Source organism: Styela clava, chromosome 3 (genome assembly GCF_964204865.1).
Source record: "Styela clava chromosome 3, kaStyClav1.hap1.2, whole genome shotgun sequence".
In the NCBI taxonomy this organism is placed as follows: domain Eukaryota; kingdom Metazoa; phylum Chordata; class Ascidiacea; order Stolidobranchia; family Styelidae; genus Styela; species Styela clava.
This window is the reverse complement of record NC_135252.1, coordinates 21,224,085-21,233,537: the sequence shown is the minus strand read 5'-3', so window position 1 is coordinate 21,233,537 and position 9,453 is coordinate 21,224,085. Positions and strand designations below refer to the sequence as shown.

At 37.1% G+C, this 9,453-nt stretch overlaps 1 protein-coding gene across 1 annotated transcript; it reads left to right on the top strand.

Moving 5' to 3' along the window:
• Nucleotides 1–3,702: 3,702 nt before the first annotated feature.
• On the top strand, nucleotides 3,703–8,902 carry LOC120343535 (heat shock cognate 71 kDa protein-like). The gene is made up of 8 exons (XM_078110763.1): nucleotides 3,703–3,823; nucleotides 5,112–5,265; nucleotides 6,287–6,434; nucleotides 6,602–6,772; nucleotides 7,443–7,604; nucleotides 7,695–7,919; nucleotides 8,327–8,515; nucleotides 8,837–8,902. Exons 1-8 carry the CDS (start codon nucleotides 3,703–3,705, stop codon nucleotides 8,900–8,902), a joined length of 1,236 nt encoding a protein of 411 aa, XP_077966889.1.
• The last annotated feature ends 551 nt before the right edge of the window (nucleotides 8,903–9,453 follow it).

Genomic DNA, 9,453 nt, shown 5'->3' with positions numbered 1-9,453 from the left:
TGGTCAGTTTCAGCTGTATTAAATAATATATTAACTTGAAAATTTCGGAGAATTGTTTTGAATTTAGGTACAAGTTTGTTATTGGCAGAAAGTGCAAAGCTAAATCAGGCCCAAGTGAGGTGTTATGGTATTCGTGACAAATGGTTGAAACTCACGAAACTGGAGAAATGGTTGTAATAGATATGTTAAAAAAACAAAAATAATTTGCTATATTGGACACGTAGGGATCGTTTTGTCATTTTGTATTCTTATTCTTGTTGTTATGAAAACAGTTTTCATTAACTACACGGCCAATTGCTATAAAATTTTCAATGGTTAAAGATTATATTTGCCAGTAGACTATTACTTTTATTTATTTTAAAAATTCGTATGGGCTCTCTTGTGTGTGATGACGTCATCAAAGTAAAAATTGCGTACCCTATTGCAGTTCCACGTTCTATGCCAGGGGAAGTCGCGAAGACTGCGGTACCGGTCTATTGGATTCGAGTACCGGTCGTAATTATTGGTCGAGCGCTTTCGCGATTGAAACGAGCTCTCTTCAAAGCAATCAATTCCGTCGATTGTAAAAAGTGAAAGTTTAAAAAGTAGAAGAAGTTAGAGCTTCGGTATTTGCAGCCGTTTTTCTCACTTTTCTCTCTATTGCCAATACGTCACCGTGATAATTAATGTCGCGCTTATCAAACAGCAATATGACGACGGAAGAGAAATTGCGTAATGAACCAACGCAACTTCGTCTTTTCCGCGATCCGGTAAAAATCCTTTGCGGACCGTTGACGGTCCGCGGACCGGCGGTTGGGAACCACTGTTTTAGAATACTTAAATCGAATCCAGAATCCTATTCTATTTTTATAGTTACCTGTATTTAAATAGTGGGAATGCATGATTGAAATTTTAAAAAAAGCTAAATTGTAGCGTAAATGTTTAATGTATAACTATCTTTGTGCAGTATTTAATTGAAAATGTCCTGATCATTGGATTATATTTAATCAAAGCAACGAGATTTAAGAATTTCGACGATCGTTTTTTTGTTTTTAACAGTTCAATATTCTCAATTTAACTACTATCAAATATCAAGTATGAGCCAGTGTGTTTATTCTGTGCGAGAACCATTTTCAATTACAAAACCTTGATGTTCTGTTACCAGTTTTATCGTTTTATATCAGTCCGGACTTGTCCTTGCTCAATATATTTTCCACGATGCCTCGCAATATTTCGGCCAAATATGACTAACTGTCTTTACCAAATGCGGCAACTTATTTTGATTCTTGAAAACCACCGACACTCGACCAAATTTCTGTCAATATTGGCCGATAGGATCGTCGACTTGAGTTAGAAAAATAAGTTAATTTTTTCGTGAGTGCAAAATAAATGTCACAATATGCATTTTTTGCGATATAACTTTGTATTTTCGGAAAAGCCATATCATATAAGTACGGTATTTAAATTATGCGCAAATAATTAATATTTGATCTGAATTTGTTGCAAATAATGTTACAACATTTAGGCCGCGAAATGATTTAATGTAAAATGAAGCATGGTAATAGGAATAACGTCAATAATTCGGCATCAATAATTATTATAAAATGCTGACTAGGTACTAAAGTCGAATAATGTTAAAAACGGTGCAATAACAAGTCTTCGTCGCGAGGCAAGCGCGAGTATAATCAAACGAGAGAATACGCTCGTCGTGGCATTGATAAATTGGAAACCCGACCTTTTTTTTAATACGATTTTGAAAAAGTCAACTATCGTTTCATAAATATCCGTATACCAGTGTCGGTAATGATGAAATTGATCGCATAAAATTGGGACGGTTAATTTGCGAAGGTGATAAAGGAAATCAAAGCTAGCACAAAAGATAAAAATCAGAATAAAATTAATTTGAATTCACTCTTGTCTTAACATCTGTCGCCGGCGTGTAGTTCTGCCAGGAATATGGAAACCCAAACTCGATGTCCCAATCGAAAATGAAGTGGATTCAATTGGTTGTTATGATAGGTTTAAATGTGTGAAAAATATCGCAATTACGGGGTCATTACGTAATCGATTTGGCCGTAATTACGGAATTGATTTTTGTCAATTACGTGCAAGCCTAGTGGCCATATATTTTAGCATCGCTCTCGTTCTCTTCAAAACATACGATCGCTTTTGTCACACATGAAGTATCTGGTTCCTATATATTTGTAAAGTACCTTTAGCGAAAAATACAGTCGTTAGCCACTGAGAATTTGAAAGCAATTGGCTCGGCAGGTAATGAGAAAAGCGATTTTTTCAAAACAAGATGAAGAAAAGAATGTTTAAAAAGATAAAAAAAAATGTCCAACAAGAAAAACAAGAGCAACATAATACCAAAACGATCTACATGTACATTTCGTGACCCAAAAAAACACAGCAACTGTCGTATTAACAATATAGCAAAACAGTTTTGTGTCCAATAAATCTAGATACATATATTTCAACCCTTCCGTTGGTTTTGTGAATTCACCGATTTGTCACGAATAATTTGATAAATAACTCTAACTTGAGCCTGATCCAGCTCGGTACTTCCCACCAGCCGCAAATTTAAGACTTCAAGTTTAAAGTATACTTTAAAATGCAGTGGCCAGGAACCCATGGCTCGCGAGCCATATATGGGCCTTTTGGTGGCGGCATATGGCTCCCAGAAAAAATTAAAATTGTAAGGCTAAGCTTACTATTGCTACGAAATTTGAAACTCTTCTACAGCCAAATTTGACAGAGAATGCCAATACGTTTGAGAACGCGCGCCCAGCATATCATATATTTCAACTTGTGTTGCATGTGAGCAGCCGTTCAAGGCCCTCAGCGACAACATGCAGCATCAGAAATCACATTAAAGATATATTGACATTGTATGTGTTGACTTTTGGGGTCTCCTGGGCTGAAGTACGCGCCCGCAAGTACTTCAGGTTGGCCTGGCTCGAGTATTTATGCATATGTCATTCCAAACCCCCACCTGACTACGTCAACCGAATATTACGTCACTGCGAAATCAAGGTGACGTGATAAGGCCCTCCAATGTATACGATTAGTCGTCTGAATCCAAAACGCGCAGACGATCATCCAAATTTGAAAGATTTTTCTCTCGTTTTCTCGTCGTAACGATACAGAAAGGAGAGAGATCGGTTGACGTTAGTGATCTTATCATAGTCGACACAGATGCTCTTTCGCACGAGCGTAGCTATATCTGGCAAGCTCGATAAAACTTATTGTGACGTAGTAGTGACGTAATTTTTAGACGACGTAGTCAGGCCAGGGTTAGGATTATTATATGCAAAAATCATCATGCTACGCACTAGAAGTATTTGTAGGCGCGTAATGCAGGAGACGCTGCTTTTGAGTAAAAATTTCACGCCTGATTAAGCGAAGAAATTCTATATGGCTCGCACGGAAATGCAATTGAAAATGTGTACCTTTTTTGCAGGGTAACCATAGGTGCGGTGGCGAGCGTATTTCTAACACTTAGCCCGACGCGCCAAATCTTCGAGCCAAAAGCCATGACTTAAATGTAAGGGCATTATGGGTAGAAACCTTCTATTTTGAAATGATACAGACAGAATGAACTCAGAAAATCCGCTCAGATATCTCGATTGGCATGCAAAAGAGTTTCATATTATTTTTCTCTAATATTCCTACTTCTACTTATAATTTATACTTCTACTTATTTAAAGCAATATATTATCAATGCATATCACACAGAACGAAACTGAAAGGAATGTTCTCATATTTGATCTCGGAGGAGGCACCTTCGATGTAACCATCGTCAAAATTAAAAGCCCCAAGTTTGACGTGAAGGCTACGGGAGGTGACACTCCCTTGGGGGTGAGATAAAAACATATTTTGTGCGTAAAACCTCTCATATATTATTACTGAAGACATTTTAAACTCTTCAACCATATATATAATCGATTATAGCGGTTCATTGGATCTTCGCTCTAAGAGACTTTAATTATCAGTCGTACTGTCTGCGTATCTGTTTGATCTCCGCTCTATCTAGGAGACCCTTGTTATCAGTCTTTCTGTGTATTTGTCTCTCTGTCTGTATCGCCTTAAAAGCTGAATCAATCTGGATCAAACTTTTTCACGTGGTTTATTTTGTCACCCTAGTAATGTACGTATAGAAATCCGAATAGAGGTTTCGCTTCCCTGGCAACAACGAAAAACGCGCCGATCGTTATGAAATTTCCAATTTTTTTCACAATTTATTGCAGTTTTCTCGTCAACCAAGTCGAAAATTGAAATTCCAAGAAAGCTACCTTTCGCGTAGAAAAATACTCTTTCCAATAAGACGTCTTGATACTCCATAAACCGGAGAAGCCTTAGGGATTAGGGATTTCAGTGAACTATATTTTTTTAAATTTTCAGCCACAGTATATCAGGTTACGCGAATACGTCTACGAAACGCGCAGCGCTAGAAACGAACTTGCATTTTCGGTGACTCCCTCTCTTACCTATTCGCGCCGCCGTTAAAGATCCACAAGTTTTTTATGGATGGTAACCGGTTGCGGTCCTCAATTATCAGCGGAGATCCTGGGCGCCTATAGCTGCAGCGTCCAAACTGCTGGGTCGATCTGGTTTTCCCCGGAAGTTGTGCTACCACCCTAGAATTGTGCGTTGTACTAAAAGTTTGGATTGGTATCTCGTTTCCATGGTATCAGCGAGAAACGCGCCGATTGCTGAGAAATTTCATTTTTTTTTACTATTTGCCGCCATTATCTCGTAAACTACTCCGAAAATCAAAATTCCTAAATTGCTACCACCCGCAGAAGTAAATACTCTTTCGAACAAGCCATCAATCCATGAACTGGGAAAGCGTTAGGGATTTTGGTGACCATTGTTCATTATTAGCCGCCCGTGAAAAAGATAACGACAAACGCGCAGCGTTCAAAATGAAACGGCAGTTTGGTAACGCGGTTATTGAAATAAGCTGTCGTTATAGGTGCAATTTTGCGGTGGTAACGGTATTTTAAAGGGCGGGCCGCCTCATGTATCAGAGGAGATCCTATGCGCCTACCGACTTGTTATGATTATTATGACCCATTTCGTGTTTTTTATATTTTGCACCTTTTCAACTCATATCTCCTTATATACAGGTGAAGACTTTAATAACAATCTAGTGGAATATTTTATTTCCAAGTTCAAAGAAAAACACGACGAAGATATTTCAGAAAACAAAAGAGCATTGAATCGTCTTCGAGTGGCGTGTGAAGGTGCAAAACGAAAATTGTCTTCGACAAAACAGGCCAAGTATGTTATTATTCTACGTCATTGCGCAATATTTTTTTAGTATTTATTTATTAAATAATTCTACGTTTTCGAACCGATCAACACAACAAGCAGCCATTGATGTGTAAGGAAATAGTATTTTCAGAGAGATTGGAACTGACATGGGCAAACTACAAATCCGGCCCGTTGGCTAATTTAATCTGGCCCGCCTGATGCTGCCACCACAACCAAACTGAAACCAAATATTGATGTTTTAACTGAAGAATAGCTCAAGGAATTTGTTGCGATTGCGATTGAATTAAGTTTCGGCACGAGGCTTATTGTTTTCGACTTTTGCTTTTATAACACACTGAATATTATTCAAAAATGTAACTACTTACATGGCCCGCCAGTTTAGACGGCAAAAGGTTTGGTCCCAAAACCTTAAATTAAAATTAAACGAGTATAATAAATAACCGGTAAATAAAAATTGATTTGAAATTTGTCGTGAAAACATGAACACTGAAAGCTTGGAGTAATGATAGAAGTAGGTATTTGCTATTTCCCTTGAAAGTTGAATTTAATTTTTGCTCAATACCGGGTTTAATTTATGACCTAATTGACTAGGTCAGGGGTGCAACCTGCAGCCCGCAAGGAAAAATTGTGCGGCCCGCGGAGAAGTGCCCATATTAAATTATGTGCGGCCCGCAAAACGATTTACTTTGGTACGTGCAAATAATTCCAATCTCTTTACGTTGCTTTTATCTGAGTATATTATCTATGCTTATCACTTTACAGTACCTCGATTGCTCATACAGCGCACGCCACAAGATCAATAACCAAAATGTTTGTGCGTGCAACTACTAGGTAGACTATATTAAATGATGATGCGGCCCGCGGTTTCATCCAGTTATTTCTCTCCGACCCTCCTGTAATAAAGGTTGCACACCCTAGGACTAGATGATGAATTATTTAATAAGAAAATCAGCCAAGCTATTTATTTGTACACTATATTGAATTTTAAATGCGCGAACGTACTTTTGTCCTGCTTTTGCTTTTGAAGGGTTCAAATCGATGCTTTGCAAGGCGGATACGATTTTCGCAGCAATATTTCGAGAGAAGAATTTGAAAATCTAAACAGCAATTTATTCAAGAGAGTGCTTGATACCGTGAAGAATACTCTTTCCGAATCCGGACTAAAAAAGGAAAATGTGAGACATGCGCGAAGCATCGACATATTTAAAACAATTGTTTCTTATTTAGTTCTGCTCATACCACTCCATTATTAGACATGAAGTGGATATATAGTTCGCTTCAAAAAACTGTATTATTTTTGACATCTCTTCTTCAATTCTTTAGACAAATCTCGACTTTTTAGATTGATGACGATGTTCTTGTCGGAGGCTTAACGCGAATTCCGAAAATTCGAGAAATGTTGGAAAAGTATTTTGACAAGATTAAGCTTAAAAGAACTATCAATCCTGACGAAGCAGGTGCTTATGGTCCAGCTACATATGCGTTTTCACTGGGTTCCGACAAAGATCCTGCAGTGAGTAGTCGTTTTATGTTAACATTGTACGAATGAATCAAACTTTACATTTCCTACACTTACTAGGTAGTTGCCCTTCCTGTTTGCACAAAAATCTACAAAGTAAGCCGTTGGGATATTGAACTTAAAAGATTAGCTTATTGTGGACAACGTCGGTCATATTTCTAACGTTATTAAGCTTGCTACGCGTTTTCACTTGGTTCCGACGAAAACCCTTCGGCAAGTAGGTGTCAGTCAATAACTTTGTACAATTTAACTAAACTTTATATCCCTGTTTCCAATTTTTCTGACGTGCATGGTACTTGTCTGTTTAGTTTTAATTCTTGGTATCTTGACCAGCAGTCTGTAAGACATTGGACTCGTCAAATGATTTTTTTAGACCAGGAGTGCACAACGCGGTGCGCGTGCCCAATGTGACACGCTATGAGTTCGAACGAGGCACGCGAGCTGTTTGGTGAAATGTATTCTTGTATTTATGTTAAAAATCTTGAAGACTCGCGTTAATATCGAAATAAAGCTGAACCATGGCCTCTCTATCAGTTATTATCTGTTGTGTGTTTTATTGAAATTCATTACCATGATTGAGGAGTTAGCATAAATTTTTATTGCAAATTTTACGATATATATAATAAGGTTTATCTTTTAACAATCCGAAATCCCTTTATCTCAGCTAAAGGAATTTGCTCTTGAAGATGTCACCCCACTTTCCATCGGCATCGAAAATAAAAACGGAAGAATGGCTTTTGCTATTCCGCGAAACACGAAGATTCCAACCAAAGCATGTGACGCCCGAGTTACCGTGGAAGATACCCAAACAATAATGACATTGGAGGCGAGTCTACGTGATATTCTATGTTACAAATTTCACATGGTGTCATAGTTGAATATATATGATTAAAAATTATGAAATGTAATATTGCAGATTTATGAAGGTGAGCGCACTTTGGCCAAAGATAATCATTTCCTTGGGAAATTCACTATCTCGGGAATTCCTCCCGCACCGAAGGGAAAAGTCATAACATTACTCGAAATTGACTCGTGTGGGATTCTGTATGTCAAAGCGATTGAGGAAATCACTGGAAATTCAAGTGAAATAACGATCGCAAGAGACAAAGGGAGACCGAGTGAGACTGAGATACAACAAATAGTAAACTATGGTATTTTTTTAACTTCTGCTAAACATAGAAAGAAATATGAAAAAGTCAGCAACGTAATCGTGTAGCGATGAGCATCAAATAAAAATTACAAAACAACATTTATTTCTGAACATTGCGCCAGGACAAACCCCATAATTCTACTATTTTTATTGATAATTAATAATAAATAACAAGATTAAAACGTATATTCAAATATTAAAAGTGGCGGTACAAATTGCAGTAGGATTACTACCATACATTAATAGGATAACAAACTGGATTCAAATGGGTCTAATCCGCAATAGAATACGCATAGCTAATTCTCTGAAACAGCGATCATCAGATTTTTGCAATATATAACATATTCTCCTTTGAGTTCAGTGTTGCTTGAGCTCAAGTAAGTACATTTTCTATTTAGGTGAAAGAAGCGGAGAAAGATAAAAAAAAAGACCAAGAGCTAAAACAGCGAAGCGAAGCAATGAATGATCTTGATCATTTTGCGTATAGCCTAATAGAAAAAAATGATCAAAAATTGCTTACAAGACCACAAAGAGAATCTATGATGAACAAACTGACTGAAATTTTCCAATGGTTGGACATGGACAGGGTACGTCTTTATCAGCTTCTGTATATACTTTGAGTTAGATGGTGCATTGCAACTATTGGTCATAGACTGTTAACTTAAGCACTGAAAATGCAAAAATGGTGCTTTTACAAAAACATCGGACAAGGCAAAAAGAAAGTGGTACAATATTCCTTGTTGTATACTGTAAGTCAGAAAAATACCCGCAAACTTGTATAAAGTATGAAAATATATTTCTATTTTCTTCTCAAAATCATAAAGGCCAACAAATAGTAAAGTCATGCAACATTGTTCGTACATTTTTGAAGTTTATAAATGACAAATTTATCATGCCGCTTTTTACAGAAAGAACCTCTGGAAATGTCTCAAGTGCAAGCAAAAAAAAAAGAATTGGAGATATTAGTTGAATAAGTTGATAATAGAGATGCTATTAATATTGTTGTTCATTTTCTAACTAATTCCCATGCTTTTGCATCTGTACATACTGAAGAGTGTTAACATGCCTTGTTGGCATCCTGAAGCAAGTTAATTACCAATTGAACACGAAGTAGACATATATTTTTTAAATTATTATGGAGACAAAAATCGCTTTCTCTTTAGGTTCTTGACCAATAGCTTTTTCAGTTTCCATGCCCAATTTCTAGAAATTTATAAGGTGAATTATAACCAAGTTAGCTATCAAATCTTCCGTCTAGTTTTATTGAATTGTTAATGAATTTCAATTCAATTTTATTCTTTTAAACATTGTGAATAAAAATCCGTTGAATGAAACATACCGTATTGCAATTTCTTTGAGAAAATTGATATACCCAGTAACGGCGCGTCAATAGGGCCAACCGGGGCAATCCACTCGCCGCGTTTGTTTTCTGTTTCTTTTACTTAATCATCGGGGCCGATCGGGGCTAGCCCCGAAATTATGACGACACAATGCCGACGTTTCTTACAACAACGTGTTGACATAT

Bases quoted from the DNA above. Each gene is read 5' to 3' on its own strand.
- LOC120343535 (XM_078110763.1), top strand. From the start codon at position 3,703: ATGCATATCACACAGAACGAAACTGAAAGGAATGTTCTCATATTTGAT. The intron at 5,266-6,286 runs GTATGTTATTAT...TTGCTTTTGAAG, and splicing joins TCTTCGACAAAACAGGCCAA to GGTTCAAATCGATGCTTTGC. The intron at 7,920-8,326 runs GTAAACTATGGT...TTTTCTATTTAG, and splicing joins AGACTGAGATACAACAAATA to GTGAAAGAAGCGGAGAAAGA.